Source organism: Carassius gibelio, chromosome B22, assembly GCF_023724105.1.
Source record: "Carassius gibelio isolate Cgi1373 ecotype wild population from Czech Republic chromosome B22, carGib1.2-hapl.c, whole genome shotgun sequence".
Taxonomy (NCBI): domain Eukaryota; kingdom Metazoa; phylum Chordata; class Actinopteri; order Cypriniformes; family Cyprinidae; genus Carassius; species Carassius gibelio.
Window position 1 is genome coordinate 19,149,364 of NC_068417.1, and position 27,860 is coordinate 19,177,223.

The 27,860-nt window shown below is 41.3% G+C and overlaps 1 protein-coding gene and 1 long non-coding RNA gene across 4 annotated transcripts; one reads left to right on the forward strand and one right to left on the reverse strand.

Annotated features, from left to right (window-relative positions):
• Nucleotides 1–1,532: 1,532 nt before the first annotated feature.
• Nucleotides 1,533–27,717, forward strand: LOC127986812 (uncharacterized). 3 transcript variants are annotated; one of them, XM_052589064.1, is made up of 19 exons: nt 1,533–2,063; nt 3,449–3,564; nt 5,725–5,881; nt 6,066–6,258; nt 6,440–6,541; nt 7,394–7,495; nt 8,464–8,565; nt 9,354–9,455; nt 11,095–11,196; nt 12,069–12,170; nt 13,013–13,279; nt 14,431–14,547; nt 14,810–17,060; nt 17,259–17,300; nt 17,390–17,497; nt 20,325–20,438; nt 25,582–26,184; nt 26,832–26,916; nt 26,954–27,717. In XM_052589064.1, the coding sequence occupies exons 2-17, from the start codon at nt 3,456–3,458 to the stop codon at nt 25,794–25,796; spliced, it is 4,185 nt and encodes a 1,394-aa protein (XP_052445024.1). In that variant the 5' UTR covers nt 1,533–2,063; nt 3,449–3,455; the 3' UTR covers nt 25,797–26,184; nt 26,832–26,916; nt 26,954–27,717. The 3 variants fall into 3 exon arrangements, with proteins under 3 accessions (XP_052445024.1, XP_052445023.1, XP_052445025.1); XM_052589063.1 differs by having other exon boundaries at nt 25,582–26,147; nt 26,832–27,717; XM_052589065.1 differs by lacking the exons at nt 17,259–17,300; nt 17,390–17,497; nt 20,325–20,438; ... (1 more) ...; nt 26,832–26,916; nt 26,954–27,717 and having other exon boundaries at nt 1,535–2,063; nt 15,436–15,617.
• On the reverse strand, nt 20,445–22,037 carry LOC127986848 (uncharacterized). The gene is made up of 3 exons (XR_008160979.1): nt 21,811–22,037; nt 21,564–21,676; nt 20,445–21,432 (listed from the first exon to the last, which is right to left on the reverse strand). It is a non-coding gene; the product is annotated as an uncharacterized LOC127986848 (long non-coding RNA).
• Nucleotides 27,718–27,860: the final 143 nt, after the last annotated feature.

A 27,860-nucleotide genomic window follows, 5' to 3' on the forward strand; every position in this document is an offset into this window, starting at 1 on the left:
ATTCTCCGAAGATCCGTGTGTGTGTGTGTGTGTGTGTGTGTCTTACCTCTCTCCAGCGATTCTCCGAAGGTGTGTGTGTGTGTGTCTTACCTCTCTCCAGCGATTCTCCGAAGATCCGTGTGTGTGTATGTGTCTTACCTCTCTCCAGCGATTCTCCGAAGATCCGTGTGTGTGTGTGTGTGTCTTACCTCTCTCCAGCGATTCTCCGAAGGTGTGTGTGTGTGTGTGTCTTACCTCTCTCCAGCGATTCTCCGAAGATCCGTGTGTGTGTGTGTGTGTGTGTGTGTCTTACCTCTGTCCAGCGATTCTCCGAAGATCTGTGTGTGTGTGTGTGTGTGTGTCTTACCTCTCTCCAGCGATTCTCCGAAGATCTGTGTGTGTGTGTGTGTGTATGTGTGAGTGTGCTTGTGTGTCTTACCTCTCTCCAGCAATTCTCCGAAGATCTGTGTTTGTGTGTGTGTGTGTGTTTGTGTCTTACCTCCAGCGATTCTCCGAAGGTGTGTGTGTGTGTGTGTGTGTGTGTGTGTCTTACCTCTCTCCAGCGATTCTCCGAAGGTGTGTATGTGTGTGTGTGTGTCTTACCTCTCTCCAGCGATTCTCCGAAGATCAGTGTGTGTGTGTGTCTTACCTCTCTCCAGCGATTCTCCGAAGATCTGTGTGTGTGTGTGTGTGTGTGTGTGTCTTACCACTCTCCAGCGATTCTCCGAAGATCTGCGTGTGTGTTTGTGTGTGTGTGTGTGTCTTACCTCTCTCTAGCGATTCCCCCTAAGATCAGTGTGTGTGTGTGTGTCTGTGTGTGTCTTACCTCTCTCCAGTGATTCTCCGAAGATCCATGTGTGTGTATGTGTGTGTCTTGCGTCTCTCCAGTGATTCTCCGAAGATCCGTGTGTGTGTGTCTGTGAGTGTGTGTGTGTGTCTTACCTCTCTCCAGCGATTCTCCGAAGATCAGTGTGTGTGTGTGTCTTACCTCTCTCCAGCGATTCTCCGAAGATCTGTGTGTGTATGTGTGTGTGTCTTACCTCTCTCCAGCGATTCTCCGAAGATCAGTGTGTGTGTGTGTGTGTGTGTGTCTTACCTCTCTCCAGCGATTCTCCGAAGATCTGTGTTTGTGTGTGTTTGTGTCTTACCTCTCTCCAGCGATTCTCTGAAGATCCGTGTGTGTGTCTTACCTCTCTCCAGCGATTCTCCGAAGATCTGTGTGTGTGTGTGTGTGTGTCTTACCTCTCTCCAGCGATTCTCCGAAGATCCGTGTGTGTGTGTGTGTGTGTGTGTGTGTGTCTTACCTCTCTCCAGCGATTCTCCGAAGATCCGTGTGTGTGTGTGTGTGTGTCTTAACTCTCTCCAGCGATTCTACGAAGATCCGTGTGTGTGTGTGTGTGTGTGTGTGTGTGTGTCTTACCTCTCTCCAGCGATTCTCCGAAGATCAGTCTGTGTGTGTGTCTTACCTCTCTCCAGCGATTCTCCGAAGATCTGTGTGTGTGTGTGTGTGTGTGTCTTACCTCTCTCCAGCGATTCTCCGAAGATCCGTGTGTGTGTGTGTGTGTGTGTGTCTTACCTCTCTCCAGCGATTCTCAGAAGGTGTGTATGTGTGTACTAACATTTATGTCGGTGTGGGTTCCCATCGGTGGGAGCACATCCACCTAAGGAGTTCCAAAATCGGAGTGGGGCCCAAAATGGTGGGCCCCAATCCGATTTCAATTAAAATAAGCTCAGCAGCTTCCCCTGATGCTACCATTGCTTTTTTTTTCATCTCTAAAAAGTGGCCCGTAAGGTAGCAAAAAGTGGGTAAGTGTGTGAAGGTGTGTATGGTCGAGCCTTTTTTAACCGGAAGTCAGGATATACACTTCCCGCGAATTCAAATACACACCGCGGGAATCTGAAACCTTTGGCCAATGAAATTACTGCACTGTATAATTAGGCGCGAAAGTAAGGAAAACTGCGGAAATTGCACAAGAAGAAGTAGAAGAAGAAGAAGACTTCAAGGATTGAAGATTGAAGACAGAAGAAGACGGAGTGGTTGAAAATCTGAATATTTTTACAAATACCGACCTCTGATGCAACAGGTAAGCTAGGCATGGTTTTCATGGTGAGTTTATTTTGTCGTTACAGTATATCGTGATTTTTCCTACCTCTTTTGGCTGCATTGTAGCTAACGTTAGCGACATAATATTACTATTAGCAGTTAGCTTAACCTAATAGCATGTCACCACGGACATGACAGCGGGGCAGAGACGGGGTGCAGTGAAGTCCTGTCGTTAAAAGTGGAGTTGGTTGTGAATTGTGAGGTTTTTATGGTGAGTTCATATTTTGGCGTTATATCGTGATGGCGTTATATAACGTACCTCGTTTAGCTGCCATGTAGCTAACGTTAGCGACATAATATTACTATTAGCAGTTGGCATAACCTTAATAACGTCATCACGGACATGACAGCGGGACAGAGACGGGGTGCAGTGAAGTCGTATCGTTAAAGGTGGAATCGGTTGTGAATTGTGAGCAAGACAGGGCAGATGGAGGTTAGCCAGAAGCTAAGGCAGGACTGAAGCTACGGTGCCGTTTTGGAGTTAAGTTACTCATACTACCCGCAGCTGGTTTGTTCGAGCAGGACAGTTGAGGGAAAATAATAGAAAAGACCACCTTCGAGTTTTTCCAAATTTACTTTGCAATTACAGAAATATAGCTGTAGCAATTCAGTTGTGGATGTTTTGGTCACATAATTGTTCAATAAAACTCGCAAAATGCAAAGTATTTAGTGAAAAATCTTTCCTGCTCTCAGTTTTCCATGTCCGAGACAATGTGAAGTGATGCTTGCCATTTTAGCATCTTATCTCAACATCATTATATATATATATATATATATATATATATATATATAACACATTTTTTACAAATAAAAACACATTCTTAAATTTCAGAGCATCACTGTGACTGATCAACTGATCAACAAATGTAGCAAGATACTTCTAAGGGAAGTTTTCACCAAGCTTTTTGTCTGGGTGGTACCGGCCTACCCTGGACCCCCCATAACAATCCAAGCACCTATGTATGAGGAAGGATGTGATGCTGCATATGTCAGTCAATGGTCATGTGGCAGCGCCGCCATGCTGCTGTACCAGAAGTTAAGTTTGACAGCCCTAGTTTAAATTGATTACTGAGTGTCTGTGCAGCACAACATGGTTATCATCTAACAAGTTAACTTCTCCGCTTCAACAGGCTCAGTCAGCTTTCAGTGTGCACATTTCAGAATTTGCATATTTCATTAGCCCGTGTTTGATGTTAAACAATAGCAAAGCTCATTACACAGCTGTTGCGGCGTCTATGTGTTTGTATGAATGTCTGTTTACTTATTTATTTTACATAATAGATTTTTTTTTGTGACTTGCTATTTTTCAAAAACCTTTTTGTGAGATTTGCCTTGACTAAATACAAATTACAATTATTTTCACAGGGCCATTATGTCCACAAGGAGGATGAGGAAAAAGCCTATAGATGATGCAAAGACATACATTCTGTCTTGCACTGACAAGGATGGGTTTATGCCGAGATTCATTGACCATTACAAAGGTAAGTTGCAGAAGATTCCTTGACACAACTTGTGCATTTCAAAAGCATGGTAACATGGTAACATGGTAGATCGATATAATACACATCCGATCATCTAATCACTTGAATGTCCAAACCATAAAACAAATACAACTGACAAAGTTTAGTGAAGTCGGAAGGCTCACATCGCTTTGCTTTTATGCCACTGACTGGACGGGGCAGAGTCATGTGTCTACACACATGCTAGTATGCTTTTAAGGGGGAAGTGTTAACAGGATTAAAAAAACCCGAAATAACCGACATGGGAAAATTACGTCGGTTAGAGGTTATGAATTTCGGTTTTGAGTAAGTTGCATGATGTTCTTACGCTTCACTGGTGTTACCTGCACTAAATGGTACACGGCACTCTCAGTTTAAAACAGTCATAACCTAGTATTACCTTGGATACCCACGCTCTATTATAGTCTTTCAGGCCCTTCTAAAAAAGAAAAGTGGAAAAAAATATACACAGAGCTCCTCTGACCCTTAAAGATGTAAAGGAAGTCGATGGAAGGACGTCTACATCAAGATTTCTCTGAATGGTAAAGACAATCAGTTTGACTGAGACATACATTATACCTTTTATTTAATGTAGATTACATTAACGGAGATTTACTTGGTGATTTTAATCCCGTCCGAATCTGCCACGTCTGTGTTTTTCTCACACAACCTCTGTGATAATTCCAGAGCACATTACCTACCGTTTTTCAGCAAACTCAGTGATCCTCTGAGAAAACTAATCCCGTCCGAATAAGAATGTCTGTGATTGCCGGTGATATTTTATTTCACAACGCGTTTCCTTGTGTGTTTTGGCCAACGTGAATTACCGTAGATGCTCTTACCGCGCGGATGTTTTATATATTTGCTTAGCGGCAAATAAATAATAATAAAAAATAATAAATCAAGAGCAAGATCAAGTAAACTGTTAATACCAGCTATTGTAATATCAGCATCAGGTAAGATTACTCGCGCTCATTTATGTACTCAGTTACACAATGTTTTAATTACATTTAATAAAAATAAAAAAAGGGAACCAAGTTAAACTAAAGGAACCACACATTAACATGGTTTTGTTATACTAGCCATTTAGTATTTATTGTGTAATAATACTAAGGCAATCATTCTGAATGAATGCAATGCACGCATACAGAGCGCGTGATCTCTGTGACGCACAGATGCACAAATCAGACCCTCCCACCTCTGTAATAAACACAGAGATAGTCCCGTCCGAATTGGTACATGAAAATCAAAGACGTCAGGTGGTAAGAATCGAAACTCAAACGTAGTTTAGAAAACTAGTCCCGTCCGAATAGGGCTTTAGTCTACTTTTTTTTTATCAGTTTACAGTGGTATTTGAGATCAACGTTTGCTATCATGTGGTGTTCTTGCCTTGTTTCACGTTGTAGTTTTTTATACATTCAAATTTGTGAACGATTCCAGCATAAAATGATTAGCACAGACACCTAACTTTAAGCCAGTGGGAAGGGTTGTAGGAACCGCGTCATTAAAAATGAATTTAATCCACTGGTCCCTGACAGCTTGGTCCGTTCTTGGGAGAGAATACACATTTAAGTTACATGCTGATTCTGACAGTCAACAACAGAGCAACTCACATTTGCACTACATTTCTGCATCTTTCGAGACTGAATATGAGGGAGAGAGGGGCAGGGCGGGCTTCCTGCACCATAGGTCTGCGGTGTCCATATATGGTATTAAAATCTCGTATTTGAGTGCGCGTGCACGTGGGCTGGTTTACGAACCCAGGGGTAAACAAATGCTTCACTTTTAAATATCGGCTTCCCGGCCAGTGTATAATCGTTAGGCAATCATAACATACATTGATTCTCGTGGAAAAGTGAATATTACAGGTCATGACTCCTTTAAGGGAACCGAACGGAGCATAGACAGGACCTCAGTGATGCATTGATGTGGATGGGTATGCATCAAAAACATTCTTTGGCCACATAAAGTCTGTTCAAAAAAGCACTTTACCTGTAGAGTATCACAACTGGGAGAGTGCTGAGCATTGTCTGCGGGTAATACACTTACTACACGCAATAACCTCAACCTCACTTTGAAAATACTGTAGTATCTCTTTTTGAGTCCCAGAATGAAATGTTTAATTATTATATATTATTGTAGGAAGAGGAGTGTTTGCCACACACCCCATTGAACCCGGGGACTTCGTGTTGGAGTACAGGGGTAAACTCCTCACACAGGTGGAATGCAAGTCAAGAAAATACTCAGAGATTGAAAGCACATTTCTCTTTGACTTTCAGTGGCAGAATCATCACTTATGGTAAACATTGAAAGATGGATGTTTTGTATTGATTTAGAGAAATTACAAGTTAACCCTGAAACAAGGGTTTAATACTTGATGAATGAATTAAGCACAAAAACTCTTAAATTCTTTTGAAAATAACTCTTTCAATAAAACTTTTAAAAAGATGTAAAACTTTTACCATTTTTCTGATACTTTTCAGCCTGGATGCATCTGAAGAAGATGGATCTCTCGGAAGATTGGTCAATGACAACCACAAAAATCCAAATTGCGTTATGAAAAAAATCATAGTTGACGACAAACCACATTTGTGCCTTTTTTCTCTGAAGAAAATAGAAATAGGAGATGAAATTGATTACAACTATGGCGATTCAAAATGGCCTTGGCGCAGTAAGGTGAATTGGTTAGATTAAGTATAGAGATTTCTTTTTTAAAAAATTTTGTTGCAAGAGCAAATTTTGTATTTCTCCAATATTAACCATGTTTCCAATATTACTCTTTACTGTCTATGGAAATGCGTTTAATCTTTGATCTGTGATGTGTGTTAAAATGAGTTCTTCTTTATCTGCAATCCAGTTGAAAAAAAACCAAGCTCCAGCCGCAGCATTAGAGAATGAGACTAGCCCTGTTCCTCAGATGCTAAATGATGGACCAAACCCAGATCAGACCTGCACACAGGTAAAAGTACACTCAAACACATTCATCTATGCTGACATGTATGTGGTGGTGTTCTACTACTAAAGTGGCTTTATATTGGCTGTTAAAAGCCAGATAATGTCACACACACACCGGCATGTTTCCAGTCATGTTCTTATGGGGTCCTTCCATCTTCCAAATACATTTGTTTCTCTAGTCTCTCCTTTACACACTCATATGTCTGTAGTCTGTCCCATGTGGGGCCCTTCCGTCCAGTTCTTACTGTAATTGTTTTTAATGCACTATGGCAACACCTGACATGGCCTCAACTGTGATTTTAACATTCGTAATTGTATACTGTATCTGAGCTGTTAGATGTTTTAAAGCAATATTTTGATTTGATCCACTGCAAACTCCTGGAATAGACGTGAGCTGCTTTTTAGTCCATGCTCTCAGTCGAGAGTGTGCATGCGCGCGAGCGAGAGAGAGAGAGAGAGAGCGAGTGAGAGAGAGAGAGCTTGCGCGATAGAGTGTGCGCGCGCGACAGAGAGAGCGCGAGAGAGAGACAGAGTGACAGAAACAGAGAGTGCGAGAGAGGGAGAGTCATAGAGAGAGAGCCCCGGCCGCACGCTCACAGTCTTCAAACAACACAAACACTGTCTTGCTCTCTCTCCCTCGCGCATATTAATCACTTGAGACGATAGTGTTGATGTTTAAATAATTTAAAATGAGAATGTGTGCTCACCCCATTTTTGTTTGTAAGAAAAAAATGTATTCGATTTCATATCGCAATATATATCGCAGAAAAATAAAATATCGCAATGTCATTTTTTCCCAATACCGTGCAGCCCTACTTCATACAGTTCTAAGTGTCTTCTTGTCTGTCTATTTCAGGTGAAAGGCCTTCAGACTCCAGCCGCAGCATTAGAGAATGAGACCAGCCCTGTTCCTCAGATGCTAAATGATGGACCAAACCCAGATCAGACCTGCACACAGGTAAAAGTACACTCAAACACATTCATCTATGCTGACATGTATGTGGTGGTGTTCTACTACTAAAGTGGCTTTATATTGGCTGTTAAAAGCCAGATAATGTCACACACACACCGGCATGTTTCCAGTCATGTTCTTATGGGGTCCTTCCATCTTCCAAATACATTTGTTTCTCTAGTCTCTCCTTTACACACTCATATGTCTGTAGTCTGTCCCATGTGGGGCCCTTCCGTCCAGTTCTTACTGTAATTGTTTTTAATGCACTATGGCAACACCTGACATGATCTCAACTGTGATTTTAACATTCGTAATTGTATACTGTATCTGAGCTGTTAGATGTTTTAAAGCAATATTTTGATTTGATCCACTGCAAACTCCTGGAATAGACGTGAGCTGCTTTTTAGTCCATGCTCTCAGTCGAGAGTGTGCATGCGCGCGAGCGAGCGAGCGAGAGAGAGAGAGAGAGAGAGAGAGAGAGCGAGAGAGAGAGCGAGAGAGAGCTTGTGCGCGCGCGCGCGAGCGAGAGAGAGAGAGAGAGAGAGAGCGCAAGAGAGAGCTTGTGTGCGCGCGAGAGAGAGAGAGCGTGTGCGCGCGAGAGAGCAAGCGAGAGAGAGAGAGAGAGAGCGCGAAAGAGAGAGCTTGCGTGACAGTGTGCGTGCGCGCGCGACAGAGAAAGCGCGAGAGAGAGAGAGAGCCCCGGCCGCACGCTCACAGTCTTCAAACAACACAAACACTGTCTTGCTCTCTCTCCCTCGCGCATATTAATCTCTTGAGACGATAGTGTTGATGTTTAAATCATTTAAAATGAGAATGTAAGTGTGCTCACCCCATTTTTGTTTGTAAGAAAAAAAATTATTCGATTTCATATCGCAATATATATCGCAAAAAAATAAAATATCGCAATGTCATTTTTTCCCAATACCGTGCAGCCCTACTTCATACAGTTCTAAGTGTCTTCTTGTCTATTTCAGGTGAAAGGCCTTCAGACTCCAGCCGCAGCATTAGAGAATGAGACTAGCCCTGTTCCTCAGATGCTAAATGATGGACCAAACCCAGATCAGACCTGCACACAGGTAAAAGTACACTCAAACACATTCATCTATGCTGACATGTATGTGGTGGTGTTCTACTACTAAAGTGGCTTTATATTGGCTGTTAAAAGCCAGATAATGTCACACACACACCGGCATGTTTCCAGTCATGTTCTTATGGGGTCCTTCCATCTTCCAAATACATTTGTTTCTCTAGTCTCTCCTTTACACACTCATATGTCTGTAGTCTGTCCCATGTGGGGCCCTTCCGTCCAGTTCTTACTGTAATTGTTTTTAATGCACTATGGCAACACCTGACATGGCCTCAACTGTGATTTTAACATTCGTAATTGTATACTGTATCTGAGCTGTTAGATGTTTTAAAGCAATATTTTGATTTGATCCACTGCAAACTCCTGGAATAGACGTGAGCTGCTTTTTAGTCCATGCTCTCAGTCGAGAGTGTGCATGCGCGCGCGAGAGAGAGAGCGCAAGAGAGAGACAGAGTGACAGAAACAGAGAGTGCGAGAGAGGGAGAGTCATAGAGAGAGAGCCCCGGCCGCACGCTCACAGTCTTCAAACAACACAAACACTGTCTTGCTCTCTCTCCCTCGCGCATATTAATCACTTGAGACGATAGTGTTGATGTTTAAATAATTTAAAATGAGAATGTGTGCTCACCCCATTTTTGTTTGTAAGAAAAAAATGTATTCGATTTCATATCGCAATATATATCGCAGAAAAATAAAATATCGCAATGTCATTTTTTCCCAATACCGTGCAGCCCTACTTCATACAGTTCTAAGTGTCTTCTTGTCTGTCTATTTCAGGTGAAAGGCCTTCAGACTCCAGCCGCAGCATTAGAGAATGAGACCAGCCCTGTTCCTCAGATGCTAAATGATGGACCAAACCCAGATCAGACCTGCACACAGGTAAAAGTACACTCAAACACATTCATCTATGCTGACATGTATGTGGTGGTGTTCTACTACTAAAGTGGCTTTATATTGGCTGTTAAAAGCCAGATAATGTCACACACACACCGGCATGTTTCCAGTCATGTTCTTATGGGGTCCTTCCATCTTCCAAATACATTTGTTTCTCTAGTCTCTCCTTTACACACTCATATGTCTGTAGTCTGTCCCATGTGGGGCCCTTCCGTCCAGTTCTTACTGTAATTGTTTTTAATGCACTATGGCAACACCTGACATGATCTCAACTGTGATTTTAACATTCGTAATTGTATACTGTATCTGAGCTGTTAGATGTTTTAAAGCAATATTTTGATTTGATCCACTGCAAACTCCTGGAATAGACGTGAGCTGCTTTTTAGTCCATGCTCTCAGTCGAGAGTGTGCATGCGCGCGAGCGAGCGAGAGAGAGAGAGAGAGAGAGAGCGAGAGAGAGAGCGAGAGAGAGCTTGTGCGCGCGCGCGCGCGAGCGAGAGAGAGAGAGAGAGAGAGAGCGCAAGAGAGAGCTTGTGTGCGCGCGAGAGAGAGAGAGCGTGTGCGCGCGAGAGAGCAAGCGAGAGAGAGAGAGAGAGAGAGAGCGCGAAAGAGAGAGCTTGCGTGACAGTGTGCGTGCGCGCGCGACAGAGAAAGCGCGAGAGAGAGAGAGAGCCCCGGCCGCACGCTCACAGTCTTCAAACAACACAAACACTGTCTTGCTCTCTCTCCCTCGCGCATATTAATCACTTGAGACGATAGTGTTGATGTTTAAATCATTTAAAATGAGAATGTAAGTGTGCTCACCCCATTTTTGTTTGTAAGAAAAAAAATTATTCGATTTCATATCGCAATATATATCGCAAAAAAATAAAATATCGCAATGTCATTTTTTCCCAATACCGTGCAGCCCTACTTCATACAGTTCTAAGGGTGTACTCACACTGCCAGTTTGAACCGTGCCCGAGTGCGTTTGACCACCAAAGCGCGGTTCGTTTGACTAGTGTGAGTGCTCCGAATCGTGCCCGGGCGCGGCTCGATTGGCCGGCCCTGGCCCGCTTGGAAGAGGTGGGCCAGGGCACGGTTCAGTTGGACTCGGGCGCGGTTCGCATGCAGTGTGAGCGCTAACCGTGCCGGGGCACGGAAAAGGACGCTTTGCATCACGGTTTTGCGACGCTCCAAAACCAACATGGCAGGGAAAGGATCGCTTTGGTCTACGGCAGAGGTGCAAAACGCATAAAAAACTAAAAACTGCAAAGTCCTTGCTGCACTTCAGCTGGTATCTTGCAAACATCCTCATACGAGCAGCACGATTACGTGAAAATGTTCGCGCCACTAAGGTGACACATCTGTTTAACAACAGGCTGTGGACCAAACACAAAATTATCCACAAAGAAAACCGAGCGATGCACTCCATTGTGTTCAGAGAGCGCCGCTCTTCCTGTTTATCCCGAAACCGTCGCACCATAATGACGTAAGCGTGCTCCGGCACGAATGCTGAAACCCTATATGTGAGTGCAGGCCAGAGGGGGAGTGGGGAGGGGGGACAATCGTACTCGGGCCCGGTTCATGGCAACCGTGCCTAGTGTGAGTACACCCTTAGTGTCTTCTTGTCTGTCTATTTCAGGTGAAAGGCCTTCAGACTCCAGCCGCAGCATTAGAGAATGAGACCAGCCCTGTTCCTCAGATGCTAAATGATGGACCAAACCCAGATCAGACCTGCACACAGGTAAAAGTACACTCAAACACATTCATCTATGCTGACATGTATGTGGTGGTGTTCTACTACTAAAGTGGCTTTATATTGGCTGTTAAAAGCCAGATAATGTCACACACACACCGGCATGTTTCCAGTCATGTTCTTATGGGGTCTTTCCATCTTCCAAATACATTTGTTTCTCTAGTCTCTCCTTTACACACTCATATGTCTGTAGTCTGTCCCATGTGGGGCCCTTCCGTCCAGTTCTTACTGTAATTGTTTTTAATGCACTATGGCAACACCTGACATGATCTCAACTGTGATTTTAACATTCGTAATTGTATACTGTATCTGAGCTGTTAGATGTTTTAAAGCAATATTTTGATTTGATCCACTGCAAACTCCTGGAATAGACGTGAGCTGCTTTTTAGTCCATGCTCTCAGTCGAGAGTGTGCATGCGCGCGAGCGAGAGAGAGAGCGCAAGAGAGAGAGCGCGAAAGAGAGAGCGAGTGAGAGAGAGAGAGCTTGCGCGATAGAGTGTGCGCGCGCGACAGAGAGAGCGCGAGAGAGAGACAGAGTGACAGAAACAGAGAGTGCGAGAGAGGGAGAGTCATAGAGAGAGAGCCCCGGCCGCACGCTCACAGTCTTCAAACAACACAAACACTGTCTTGCTCTCTCTCCCTCGCGCATATTAATCACTTGAGACGATAGTGTTGATGTTTAAATAATTTAAAATGAGAATGTGTGCTCACCCCATTTTTGTTTGTAAGAAAAAAATGTATTCGATTTCATATCGCAATATATATCGCAGAAAAATAAAATATCGCAATGTCATTTTTTCCCAATACCGTGCAGCCCTACTTCATACAGTTCTAAGTGTCTTCTTGTCTGTCTATTTCAGGTGAAAGGCCTTCAGACTCCAGCCGCAGCATTAGAGAATGAGACCAGCCCTGTTCCTCAGATGCTAAATGATGGACCAAACCCAGATCAGACCTGCACACAGGTAAAAGTACACTCAAACACATTCATCTATGCTGACATGTATGTGGTGGTGTTCTACTACTAAAGTGGCTTTATATTGGCTGTTAAAAGCCAGATAATGTCACACACACACCGGCATGTTTCCAGTCATGTTCTTATGGGGTCCTTCCATCTTCCAAATACATTTGTTTCTCTAGTCTCTCCTTTACACACTCGTATGTCTGTAGTCTGTCCCATGTGGGGCCCTTCCGTCCAGTTCTTACTGTAATTGTTTTTAATGCACTATGGCAACACCTGACATGATCTCAACTGTGATTTTAACATTCGTAATTGTATACTGTATCTGAGCTGTTAGATGTTTTAAAGAATCTTTTTTTATTTGAATTTTGATTTTAAATATTTTGGTTTGATGCACTGAAATCCCCTGTAATGGTCAATTGGACCATGGATCAATGCTCATGGGGCTTTAAAGTAGTCAGGTAACCTTATTGGGTTATAATGGCCAGGTAATGTAACACACACTGGCATCTTTCCAGTCCCATTCTTGTGGGGCACCTTTTAATGCATTATGGTAACATCTGGGGAGAAAAAAGAAGAAAATCTGCATACTGGGTTAAAGCTCACAGTTACCTTTTTATTGACTAAAAAACAAACGTTTCAATCCAAATGGTCTTCCTTAGGCAACTATATGATTGTATTGTAATACTAAAGTATCGCTGTACTCTTGATTTTAACATTTATAATTGTAGACTGTCTAAAAGGGCTGATGTTTATATTTCTGGATTTAGATTTTTAGTCAGACCATGCCAGGTTTTTTTGGCCAACCTTTCTAATTCAATACTTAATGAATTTGTTTATTTTTAGGTATTTACTGTCCAAGGATTTTCACTGGTTGATTATCCATATAGTGATGAAACTGATGAGGATGGTATGGAAAACGAACCTCCCACCCCACACCTGGATGTCATTTTAGGGCAGAATGATATTGGCCCAGATGTTTCAAATCATTTGTACGATTCAGATGAAACTGTTGTGAAAGAAACTTGTGATGAGGCTTCTCCAAGCAACCATTCCAACAATCAATCGGATGATGAACTTGTTCCACCACTGAGACGCACAAAAAGCATTATGGTAAGCCCCAAAACACATTTTAACAATATAATTAACTTGTTTATGTGATAAATTTTGTGCCACTAGTAAGCAAATTTGAATAATTTTATATTTGAATGGGAATCATTCACTTTGAACCTGAATCGTTTGTTTTGAACGATTGCTTTTAAAATCTGAATCTAAATGGACTCATTTGAAATTGAATATTGGATTGACATAAACACCTGCAGGAGTGATGTCCAGTGATCAGCGCTCAGGTGTGTGCTTAAAAAAAAAAAAAGATACAACGTGCCCAGTGGTGTAGGCTACTGGTCAGCCAGCATACCGGGACAAACCCTGGTAGGCCGACGCTATCACTCCCAGACGCCGCAGCCGGTCTCTGTTGCCAAAATCCGGTCGAGTCCTCCTCCTCGCCTGGTGCATTAATTATCAATTAAATAGAGATCACCAACAATCAATCAGTAATCATTTATTAGAGTAGCTCAACTCTTCTTTTCTGACTGATTGCTGATTTTTAATTGATAGGGAGACATTTGTAAGGTGAGGAAGACACTTCGGTAAATTACTGACTAATCTCTCCCTCTCTCTTGAGTAGTTCCATGTCTATGGTAAATGGTAAATGGACTGCATTTATATAGCGCTTTCAACAGACCACATGGCCATCCAAAGCGCTTTACAAGTTGCCTCACATTCACCCATACACACTCATTCACACACCGACTGCAGTGTCAGCCATTCAAGGCTCCATTCAGCTCGTCGGGAGCAGCTGGGGTTAGGTGTCTTGCTCAAGGACACCTCCACACTTGGTCAGGTGGAGCCGGGGATTGAACCACCAACCTTCCGGCTTGTAGACAACCTACATGAACCACTGAGCCACTGCCGCCGGGAATGGCACTAAATCATTATGATGAATAATTTGCTGTGAAGTCATTAAATTTAAGAATCAAATGCATGAAAACTGAAATGTTACTCTTTTTTTTAATAATGTTGTCAACGTTTACCCCACCTGGAAGGCAGTTTGGACATGGGCCTCAGCAGGTGGATGGAGGGGTAATATTGGTCAATAATTTTCATAGGTGTCTAGCTCACCTGACAACCTCTGAATGGTCTCCCTATCAAGTAAAAATACAGCAATCATACAGCAAAATATCTCCATGTCTCCATTTTTGCAGATGGATAGAGTACAAGATTTTACCCACAGTCTCTATGATAGTGACAGCCCAGAGGAGACTACCTTTTTTAAGCCTGAAAGGGATTCACAGAAGCTGAGAAGAAGGTCTTGCCGTCCCGTAAGTCTTTTTTTTGGGGGGGGGGGGGGGATGGGGGTGTTTCTTTTGTGTTTCTTTTGTGTTTTCATGATTGTGAAAATGTCTGTTGCTCTTGCTAGTGAGTCTGATGGGGATTCTTATAATTTGTAAATTTACTTGTACTGAAAATGGTCCATACAGATTTTTCTTCATTTAGTATCCTGAGCCTGTTCAATCAGTATATTCAGGTTTATATTTAATGTTGCAAAAATAGTTATTAACAGATGTGTGTTTGTTTTTAAAGATTCAGATGAATCTCATGGAATCGGATGACTCAAACTTAGGTAGCGAAGAGGAGTATATTCCAAATCCCATAGATGAAAGCACAGAAAGTGATAGCAGTATGGAATTAACCCTGGGAAAGGAAAAAAAGAACAAAGGTGCATCATCCAGTCAGAGCAAGTTTAAGCCCAGAGAGAGAAGTAGATCTTCCAGAGAGAGTGGAAGCGAGTCCTCCAGACAGAGCAAGTCTAAGCCCAGAGAGAGAAGTAGATCTTCCAGAGAGAGTAGAAGCGAGTCCTCCAGACAGAGCAAGTCTAAGCCCAGGGAAAGTGGAAGTAGATCCTCCAGAGAGAGTGGAAACGAGTCCTCCAGACAGAGCAAGTCTAAGCCCAGGGAAAGTGGAAGTAGATCCTCTAGTCATAGCCAATTTGACTTTAGCCAGAGAAGACTTTTGGAAAGATGTCATGATCCCACACAAAGATTTCCAAATAGCAGAGTTGATGGGAATGAAAAGGAAATCACAACATATTCTGAAAACAACGTTTCAGTGCCCCTGGAAGAAGAGCAGTATATCATTGTCAGTCCAACTTTAAAGAAAGATGATGGATCCAGAAGCTATAACAAGAAACATTTCTGCTTTTATTGCAGGAAGTTTGTCCAGAAAATGTCAAGACACTTGTGGCGTAAACACCAAGATGAATTGGATGTTGCGAAAGCATTCAGTTTTCCAAAAAACTCAAAGGAAAGAAAACTACAATTGGACTACATACGAAATAAGGGAAATTTCGAGCACAACAGTCATGTTTTGGAAACACAAAAAGGAAAACTAATCCCATGTAAACAACCAGGAAAAAAATCAGAGGGACATAAATTTGCACATTGCATTCACTGCTATGGGCTGTTCTCAAGAAGAGCGATGTGGCGGCATTTCAAGGTCTGCAGCTTCAAACCCGAAAGTACTAAACCAGGTAAAAATAGAGTTCAGGCATTGTGTGCTTTCGCTGAACCTTCTCCATCGGAATATACAGATGCGTATTGGAAGTTCTTGAGTGTAATGATTCAGGACAAGATTGCAGTTGCAATTAAAGGAGACAACTGCATCCTCAATTATGGTTTCAGGTTGTTCAAAAAGAATGAGAAGATAGTCAGTCAACACCAGTATATACGCCAAAAACTGAGAGAACTTGGCAGGCTTTTATTGGAAGCTAAAAAAATCACACATGTGAAGACCATTCAAGAACTCATCAAACCTGAACAGTACTCCCAGGTTGTCAGAGCTGCAAAGAACCTATCTGGATTCAGTGAGGAAACTGGCATATACCAATGTCCCTCTCTTGCACGCAAGGTAGGGCACAGCCTGCATTCGTTGGCTATGTTTATCAAGTCCGAAGGACTGAAAAAGAAAGATAAAGAAACCATTAAAGATGCTGAGGAGTTTGCACAGTTGTATTTAGAGAGTTGGAGGTTTGATATTGCAGGCCAGGCATTAACCCAGCTTAACCGGGCCAAATGGAATGCACCGCAACTTTTACCTCTTACACAAGATATCCAAAGGCTACATTGCTATCTAGAAGAAAAACTGCAGCAACATCTCAAAGATTTAAAAGAACATCGTTCATCCACAAATTGGAAGGAACTTGCAAAAGTAACGCTGACTCAAGTTATGCTTTTTAATCGGCGGAGAGCAGGTGAAGTGTCCCGAATGCGCCTGTCTGCATACTTATCGAAGGACACATCAGAGGAACAGGGAGATGTAAATTTGGCCCTCACAGCGCTTGAGCAGAAGCTCTGCAGGCATTTTGTGCGAATAGCAATTGTTGGAAAAAGAGGAAGGAAGGTTCCTGTTCTTCTAACCCCATCAATGAGAGAATCACTTGATGCTCTTACTGAGAGCAGAGAAGAATGTGGGGTGCTGAAGGACAATGAATATCTGTTTGCATTGCCACAATCTGACCATTACCTCAGGGCTTGTGACTGCTTGAGGCAATTTGTCAGTGAATGTGCAGACATAAAAAATCCTCAAGCGCTAACATCAATTCAACTGAGGAAACATATTGCTACCCTGTCTACTGTTCTGAACCTTAAAACCACCGAGCTCGACCAGTTGGCAGACTTCCTTGGTCATAATATCGCTGTTCACAGGAAACACTACAGGCTCCCAGAAAGCACCCTACAATTAGCCAAAGTAAGTAAAGTCCTTCTGGCAATGGAACAAGGACGCCTAGGAGATTACAAAGGAAAGAGCCTCGATGAAATACAAGTCGATGTAAATGGTAATTAACTTTATATTCTTGAAGGCACAATATATGACATTTAGTCTTCCACATTCAGAAAACAACTATTTACCATGTAAAACATAGGGCAGTAATGGTGACGGGATGAGATATAATACTACTGTTGTATACTCTTGCAGATTGCCCATAGTTTCAGCTTTCCAAACTCATTTTTTTTTTTATCAATTATCATTTTAGAGACCATTGACATGGAGGGACCTTTAGCAGAGGACATTGAAGGTATGTGTATACAATGTTCCTAAATTGATTCTAATTGATCCGTTTTAGATATTTTGTGTATTGTATTCTTAAGTTATTTCCCTCTCCAGATGTCAGTATGCTAGGAGAAGATGGGTCAGATGATGAGGTCAGCATGTCATCCACGCAAGAATGTACCTCCACATCACAAAGTCAAAACCAGGGAGTGTCTGCCACCGGTGAGCTTGAACGCAATTCTTACCTTTCATGCATTTCACACAGCACATTGCAAAAATTTGAAAATCAACAACTCCACCTCCCTCCTTTGTCCCACCCACCTCTTTCTCCTGCAACTCTGTCAGGAGACCTGTCCGATGCAGAGGCTGCACAATCAGTCAAACACAACCCCAGTTTTAAAACTGAACACTGCGTCAGTACTGCCTGAAATTACAAGTAACATTAACTTTGAGGTTAGCATGAACCCACCTGTTGCTTATAGGTTGCTCTAATCTCTCGGCACGGACTTCATACAGGGATAGCACAGCTACTCCAACACGTCCCTGTCACTACAGAACATCTGGAATGTGCGCGATAAGGTCTGCAGACTTGGTCTGCTTCATGGCAGCAAACAGACTCCACGGTTGTCCGCATTGCTGAGCAGTGACCACACTTGCACTGCAAAGGGTTGCCGACCCTCTCCTCACTGTCAACTCCGTCCGGAGCCGCTGCAGCTCCCTCAACTTCTGCAAAAACAGGTCTCTCAACCCTCCTCCTCATCACTGGCTCAAACGCATATGCCATTGGGTTAGATGACATCAAATAAACTCGTACAGCCTTGTCTTTTTGACATGTTTCCTCCTCATCTGTGTAATCATACTCGACTCGCTGTAACTGTGTACTCGTACACAGTTGAGGAGGAAATATGTTTGAGTAGCCGTGCAATCCCTGCGTGAAGTCTGCTCTGTGAGATTGGAGCAACCTATAAACAGTAGGTGAGGGCACACTAACCTAAACGTTAATGCTATTTGTAAAGTCAGTAAAAACAGTTGCTTTCTGTCTGATGAAATCAGTTCATCTTATATTGTCCAACATACAATCTTTTCGCCGCACAGCTACTTCAGCAATAGTGGACTGCGTGGGACAGTCTGTTGTCCATACACTATATGAGGAAATATACTGCTTGAGGGCCACTATCCTTTAGGTCTTAGATGTTTCCCTGCTGCAGCACACCTGATTCATTGTGCAGAGCTTGGCAACAAGCTGTTTGATCTATTTAATATGAATCAGGTGTGTTGAAGCAGGGAAACATCTCAGACCTGCAGAATAGTGGCCCTTGAGGACTGGAGTTGCCCATCCCTGGGCTAACATGACAACTAATATTTTCACATCACTAGTCACTTGAAAAGAATTTAGGACGATAGGAGACGGGATGAAATAAACTGTGTCTCTCTTTAAGAGACACAAATCCCATATACTGACTTCTTGTTAAGTGCCTTGAGATGGCATCTGTTGTGAATCGGCGCCATATAAATAAACTGAATTGAAAATTGAATTGAATATACTAAATTATTTTATAAAATAAAACAACCACTGTACTGGCGGCTATTACATATTTCATGTAGTGTATACTAGGGCTAAACGATATATCGTTATCGTACCTATATCTAGATATGAGCTTTCAAGATATTACTATCGAAAAAAGCAACGATATAGACGATATAGATTTCCCCTCTCCACACTCACTGTGTGCATACAACTCTGGCAGTCACAACAAACATAAGTTTTACGTGTGCCCTTGACTGCAGCGCTAAAGTCAGCGCGCACACACTAGGGACGTGGGAACTATATTGTGAGAGGGGGGACGGCGTTTCCATGGTGACGCGACATTGCTTGTCACATGACACACTGCAGCAAAAACAGCGCTGAATGAATGATGATATGCTTTTGTCATTTTTTCTTTTTTTATTCAGAATATTCACAAATGTGTTAGCTATGGCATGAAATATCTGATATTCCGATGGTCAAATACATGCACGTGGAAGTATATTGTTGTTTAAACACCTTTATAACGATCGCGTTAGTTGAGCTGTATGCGCGATGGGCACCGCCGTGTTAGTTTGTGCCGCAGACGCAGTTCAGAGAATCGGATCTGTTTGATTTACAACCTCTATGTTTACAACACGTGAATTCATCCACTTCTCCCGAAATACTAAAAAAGTAAGTGGCTGGTGAACTGGGAATAGAATATGTAAACACTGAAGTTACTTACACAATGTGTATCTGATATGAATAAAACGTGTCCAATTATAATGTAAAGGATTATTATTACCTCTTCCATAGACATCAGTGTGTATTTTACAAACTCTAAATGTATTGTTTTTTTAGTACTTATGTGAATTTATATGTTTGAAACCGAAAATAAACAGTATGTGGTTGAAAACACTGAAAAGTTGTGATATATGACAGCTCTGAGCGCGCCTGTCTCAGTTGATTATGTGATGCACTTGATCGTACGCTCCAGGAACCAGCCTAGACTGATTACACCTGTGTGATCATATGTGCGAAAGGCTTAAAAACAACAATTTTGAAATGTAGGCTTAAATCAAACACATTTTAATTCAGATTCTATATATATATATATATATATATATATATACACACACACACAGTGGGGCTCAAAAGTTTGGGCACCCTTTGCAGAATCTGTGAAAATGAGTAATTTTCAAAAAATAAGAGTTCCCCTGTTCCAACGTCTATGCACACTGTACAGAGACGGCGGATAAATTAGAAAGAAAGAAAATGAGTGCGGGAGATAATGCGGCCGGTGGCAGTGCAGAATATGACTTGGTTCCAAAACATAAATCATCGTCCATAATTTGGAAGTATTTTGGTTTCAGAAAAGACGATGTAAACCAGAGTGACGTGTTGTGCAGGTCGTGCTTAGCAAAATAACACGTAGTCATATCGTATTGTATCGAGATATCTGGCAGGATAATCGAGATATGAAATTTTGTCCATATCTTTCAGCCCTAGTGTATACTACAATAAAGTTATTTCTTTGTCCAGATGTCAGTATGCCAAGAGAAGAGGGGTCAGAAGATGAGGTCAGCATGTCATCCCTGCAAGAATGTTCCTCCACATCACAAGTCCAAAACAGAAGTGTGTCTGCAAAAAAGAGAGGTAAGCTTTGGGGCTTGCACTCTCTTTTGGGCCAGAGCTGCTCATTTATTTTTAAGGGCTTTTACTTTGCTTCCTTGACTCAACACTTGAAATATGTCTGTCCCTCCTTATTGTCTGGTGCCACAAGCCTGACAGTGGCTTGAAAGAAGCTGTTGCAGGAACAGACCTTGTGAGCCTGCATTGTCGCAGGTTTTAGGGTTGGGGAAAGACTGGCATCATCACCTTTATATCAATAAGAAGTCTGTTGTATTTAAAAAAAAAAAAAAAATCTTTAACACTTTATGGAGTTACTCAGGGAAAAATGCTTGCATTTCCTCCAACAACAGACGTGTACAGAGAACAGTTGAAAAACTCAAACCTCCACATGCAGCTGACTTTATTCAATGACCTTTTAAAAGTGCCTTATAAATAGAAAATATTATCATTATTATTGTTTTTATTATTATTATTATTATTATTATTATTTTGTGAAATGCAAGAATAAAATTGCTTTAAGTGAGAGAGTTCTGTGTGTATACTCGAGTTTAGGGTAAAAGCATCCTGTTGCAGTTTCTTTTACAGAATTATAATGTAATGCCGTCAGAAGTACAATGAGCCACTGCAAACCACTCAGTTTAATAAATACAACACGCAAAGAAAAAAGAATGCAATCAAAACAGTTAACTATAAAGTTAAAAAGCAAAACTAAACAGAATGCATCTGAGCAGGCACTCCTTCGTTGCTTTCTGCCTTTCGTTAACCTGTTGCAGCTCTTCCTTCAGCCAGTTGTTGGTCGTTCTCAGGGTGGTTTTGGCAAAAGAGGGAGCACGGGGCTTGGAGAAGCTGGCAGCACAGGGGGGCTGGGGTTTTTCCACCGATTCATGCACTCTTTCAGCAATGAGACCCAAACATCCGTAGACTCGTGATCACTCTGGCCAATCACAAGAGAGTACATCCACTTAGCTGCGTTTGCGTAGCTGGGTAGCACGTCAGGTCCGAAGAGGTGCCCATCAAGCTGCATAATTAAGGATTAATTTGCTTTTTTTTTTTTTTTTTACCAAACCAGTGTATAAAATGAATTATAATCTCAGTTATGTGATTATGAAGAGTTGTTTATTCCATCAAATAAGAACTTTATTTATTTACATTGTTAACAGTGCAATGTCTGCAGTGTTCTCTCACTCTCCACTGAAATCTGTGTGCTCAGCGTGAAGTCCACCTTTACTTATAGTGGTAATCCCAGAAATGGTTCCTGTCCTCTGAAAAACAGAGGCATTTTCAGTGTTGTGTCCACCAGATTAGAATATAAAGAACAAATGTATCAATTTCTGTACATCTCAAATACCAGTCTGATTTATCACAAGCAAGGTAAATGGCACAAATAGATCATTACCGTAATGAGAGAGGAAGCCAGCTGTGCTTGGAACTTTCTCATGTTCAGTATCTCCTTCTTTGGCATTCTGAGAGCATAGGCTGTGCTGCTTGTAGAGGAGCCAGGCGTTGACTACAGCAAGGCAGTGTTAATTTTGACACGAAATTTTAATTTAGTTTTAGTCTTAGTCTTTTGACTATAATTCTTTTTAGTTTTAGTCAAGTTTTAGTCATCTGATTTGTTTTGATTTTAGTCTTATTTTAGTCGACTAAAATTGCTTGGTATTTTAGTCGACTAAAATAAGACTAAAATCAATAACAGATTTACTAGACAATTTTTTACAGCTGGTATAGGAAACAAACTTAACCAAAATATATAAAACACAAATTCAACTTTATTTCAACACAACCGTGTCTTTATTTCGATTCAAAAGCTTTTATGCAGCAACAAACACTGTCATGATAATGTAAACAATAACTAGCTGCCAATTGACCATCAATAAAAGAAAAATAACGTTAGGTCCAGGACCTTAAAGCTTACAGCTGAGCTGAACAATAAGTGCATACATTTAAAGTAAATATTTAATAAGTTGGGTGGATAAAAAAAGTAACAAGATTTTATAAGGTATTCATTTGTCTAGCAATATTGTATGTTTTAAATACTACAATATTGCTAGATTAGTATGTATAATGATAGGATGTGAACATTCATGTTTCACATGACTAATATAGAAATATTTGTGATATTGTCAACAAGTAGAACATTATAAAATATACTAAACATTAGTATTAATCAAATGTATGTATCATAATATTACGTATTAGTATTGTGCTCTCATCTAACTTGAAGAAGGGGCTATTTTACAGTACTTTTCAGTTCGTAATATTTAATGCTACAACATCTACGCACTGCAGTCTTCCAATTTTGCTTAGCTCAATAAACAAAAGAACATCGTTGTGAAATTACATTTGAGAAAATGTCCGGGTGGCTCGTCTGTAAATGTATTTTCAAATTGGTTGTGTTCTTGCCACGAATGAGCGCTCCGCGTGCTTTACGCTTTGTTTTGTTTTGTTCGTCGTCAAACGTGAAGTGAGCTGTGGACATTTTGTCGCTCTTTTAGACATCACCTCTTCGAATGCCGTCTTCCCGGGAGCTCATTTAAAAACTGAAAACCTTCGCTTCACGTCTCAATAAGTCAGGCTCTGATTGGTTCTCTTCTCTCATGCAGTCTCGCCTGTTCCGTTTTGCCGGTTCTTTTGTTCATTCCTCGCATCTCTCCCGTCTGCTGATTTGATTTTCGTCACAGTCTATTTTCGTCTCGTCCTTTATTCGTTGACGATAATGTCAATCAATTTAGTCATAGTTTTAGTCTCCATCAGTGCCTTCTTTTTTAGTTTTCGTTTCGTTTTCGTCCGCAAAAATATATTCGTGACGAAAATAATGACGAAAATATTTAGTCAACGAAATTAACACTGCAGCAAGGGTGATTGTGTGCCAGAAGATGTACATGTACCACCGCCAGGATTTCAGTGCATACTTGTGTTTTGCTGTAAATGAGTCCAACAAATCCACACCTCCCATGTATTTATTGTAGATGCCCACAATGGAAGCCTTTCTAACGTCAATGTAGGTTTTGGCGGCTTTGTCCCAGTGTTGAATCTCCTGAACAGGTTCTGGTCCAGCGAAGGATGACACAAGTGTCACCGCCCTGTTGTTGTACCATTTTTACAGCACAGATGTTGTTTCCCCTCCACTCTGTGGTCAAAGCTTCCTCTGCCCTTCTTCTTCAAGCTCTTCACATGTAAATGTTACAGTTAGATGGGTAGATGCACTTGCCTGGCCTTTCCCACATAATGGATTCCTTGCTCAAGGAGCTTCACTACCAGTGGAACGGAGGTGAAGTAATTGTCTGCCTAGATCTTGTTGTGTTGACCCTTTGGAAATGTGGAGGCAAGCTTCATTACAACATCACCTGACAATTCACCTGTCATCACCTGACACCCTGAGATTCCAGCTTTCACCCATACTTTAAAGCCTCATGAGCGTAGATTACCTTGCATATACTTCTTGATGCTGCTGAACTTCCCGTTGAAGGGTATCATCATCTTGTCCATGGAATGTGCTCTTCTGGTACCACCTGCAGGCAGTTTTCTCTGAGTGAATCAAGCCGTGGTCTGAGTTTCCAGAGTTTGCCCCTCTTTTCAGTCTCTGGCATGGTTAAATTGTTTACAAAATGTAATGTTCCATCCTCAGGTACATACCCAATGCTGCCTGTATTTCTTTTGTATTAGTGTTTACTGATCTTTCGTCATTTTGAATGCTGTACTCATTCGTATTTGTTGCCAGAGCTTGAACCAAATCTTCTGACACAAACTTTTGGAAGTATTGCAGTGGTGTGTGGAGGGAGGTGACATCATCTGTGAGAGCTTGACCAGAGAAATCAGTGACGTCTGTCATATGGCTTGATGTATTTCTTTGATTGCCCGGGCTCAATATTCACATTAGCTGGACAATCGGTAGGTTCTTGGTTTTCTTTGTCCACATGAGACATCAATATCTGATTCTTCATCACTTGCATCAGTGTCGTCAAAATCGATGTCCACATCACTTTCTCCTTTTTGGATGATGGCCATTAACATTGTGCACATTGTACCGAGGATTTCTCCTTGCTGGTGGCATTCTGAAATGAAAAAATAAAATTTGAGACAAATGTACATTCTATAAACAAATAGCACACATGCCTCATTATGACGTGTTCACACTTTGGACTGAAGCAGCCTATTCACACATCTCACCGGTCACACTATACCTAATGGCTCACCTATAGTAGACTGTGATTGTAATCCTTACAGGAATGCATTCAGCATCCAGTTTACAACAAAATCTAACAGTGATGAACATTTACACCTGTGCCAGAACAAAGCACCAGGAGCATCCCGCACAACTTGGAGGATTGGCCAGGTGTGGCCAGGTGTCTCTTGCAAAAGACCTGGTTAAATAAAGGTTATAGGCCTAATGATAATAAGCACTTTGAATATAAATTGATAAGAACATTTTGTTTATCAGTAGACTAAGAAAGGGCAGATTTGCACAAACAGAATTTTTTTGTTAGAAAGTCCTGCAGAATGTGATAGCAAATTATAATGTTTAGATATGGAAATAAATCTTTCAACTTTAGTCTCTAATACAGTATAGAATATGTAATCCGATATAAAGCTAAAGGGTATAATGCTTAAATCATGTATAATTTGTTGTGAATATTTTCATTTAAGTTCCCCTCAAGATGTTCCTCTTAAATACAGGGCAATTATGACTGCCACTCTCATCCAACATTGTAATATTGCAACATTTATAAAACAAACTCCAAACAAAATGTAGGGTATACTTTCAACATTTACTGTATATGTCCTTGTTATAGACACTGTAATAAACAGAAAAAATTATTCCAAGCATTTTACTTACTTGAAGATGAATCCAGTCCAGTAAATCAAAGGGATGTTGCTTCATCAGAAAGTTGTAAGATGTGCCACTTCTTGACTTAAGGGTGGGCTTTGTATACAAATCCTGGATCCAATTACATGGTGGGAATAAAATGTAGGACCCACAGATCATATTGATGTGGTTGTATAAACAAACAAACAATAAAAAAAAAGATAAAAGGGGTTTTGGGGAGTAACCACAAATGTTGTAATACTGAAACAGTGGGTCTTACGGGGTTAAGTAAGATTAAAATTTATTCATAAAAGAAAACCTACAATGTTTTTTTTTTTTTTTTTTTTTTTGCCTACATAGGAAAACAAACGGCCGTCAAAAGAAGCTGGACCCCAGACGAGTGTGCTGCAGTGGACACACATTTGAGGAGATTTATTGTAATGAATCAAGTTCCTGGTAAAGAAGAGTGTCAGCGCTGTATTACTGCAGAACCTCAAGCTCTCAGAAACAGGGACTGGAAAGCAGTTAAATATTATGTTAAAAATCGCATTACAGCCCTGAGAAGAAAAGTCTAGTGTACCTAATGGAACTGAGGTAAAACCAAAACATTAGAGGTAGGATCTTAAAATGTTTTGTATTTGGTTGTGTTCTGTTGTAACCTTGTTGTTGTTGTTGTAGGGGTTTGCTCAGGTTTTATGGCTGTCCAGTGGCCTACAAATATACAGTTATACAATATACAGTTCTTATTTAATTTAATTTTTTATTTGATGGATGTAGGATGGATGTTGGATGGAAGTTCGAGAGCTGGGTGGATGTAGGATAGATGATGGATGGATGTTGGATGAATGTAGGGTAGATGTTGGATGGATGGATGTTGGATGGATGTAGGGTAGATGTTGGATGGATGGATGTTGGATGGATGTAGGGTAGATGATGGATGGATGGATGTTGGATGGATGTAGGGTAGATGTTTGATGGATGGATGTTGGATGGATGTAGGGTAGATGTTGGATGGATGGATGTAGGGTAGATGATGGCTGGATGGATGGATGTTGAACAGATGTTGGATATATGGATGGATCTTGAATAGATGTTGGACATATGGATGGATGGATGGATGTTGGATGGATGTTCGAGAGCTGGGTGGATGTAGGATAGATGATGGATGAATGTTGGATGGATGTTGGATGAATGTAGGGTAGATGATGGCTGGATGGATGTTGGATGGATGTAGGGTAGATGATGGATGGATGTTGGATGGATGTAGGGTAGATGTTTGATGGATGGATGTTGGATGGATGTAGGGTAGATGATGGATGGATGGATGTAGGGTAGATGTTGGATGGATGGATGTTGGATGGATGTAGGGTAGATGTTGGATGGATGGATGTAGGGTAGATGATGGCTTGATGGATGGATGTTGAACAGATGTTGGACATATGGATGGATGGATGGATGTTGGATGGATGTTCGAGAGCTGGGTGGATGTAGGATAGATGATGGATGTTGGATGGATGAATGTCGGATGAATGTAGGGTAGATGATGGATGGATGGATGTAGGGTAGATGTAGGGTAGATGATGGCTGGATGGATGTTGGATGGATGTAAGGTAGATGTTGGATGGATGGATGTTGGATGGATGTAGGATGGATGTAGGGTAGATGATGGCTGGATGGATGTTGGATGGATGTAGGGTAGATGATGGCTGGATGGATGTTGGATGGATGTAAGGTAGATGATGGCTGGATGGATGTTGGATGGATGTAGGGTAGATGATGGATGGATGGATGTTGGATGGATGTAGGGTAGATGATGGCTGGATGGATGTTGGATGGATGTAGGGTAGATGATGGCTGGATGGATGTAGGATGGATGTAGGGTAGATGATGGCTGGATGGATGTTGGATGGATGTAGGGTAGATGATGGCTGGATGGATGTTGGATGGATGTAGGGTAGATGATGGATGGATGGATGTTGGATGGATGTAGGGTAGATGATGGATGGATGGATGTTGGATGGATGTAGGGTAGATGATGGCTTAATGGATGGATGTTGAACAGATGTTGGATATATGGATGGATGTTGGATGTTGGATGGATATTGATATATTCTTATTTATTTTAATGCATTTATTTATTTTAGGGCCTAAACACTGAAAGTGTGTGGGGCATATGTTAAATATTTCAAAGGATTTTTCATTTCTTTAAATATCTCTGTATCATTATTTCAAAATTTGAGGCTTCACTGGAAAGAACAACTTGTCTTAACATGACATTATGGATGCAGTCCAATATAACATATAATTTCAATGCCTATATAAGAGAAACTGTTGGGTTTACATAAAAGTTCAGGCTGATGTTGTTCAAACATTGAGTGCAGATTGTACAAACCTAGACATTAAATTAATAATTTGTTTTAATGATTTCATAAAAAGTTTATTGACTGACAACTGTGTGGCATAAACTTTGTCATTACAATAAAATTGGTTATTTCAGTTTTGTTATAAAACTGTCTTTGAAGCCGTATGTCTTGTAATCTGTAAAGGCAGATGGAAAGTTTCACATATATACATAGTTACTCATTACAAAAATAACTATTTTAGTCCAAAATAAGGGAACTGGGAGTAATAATAAAGGC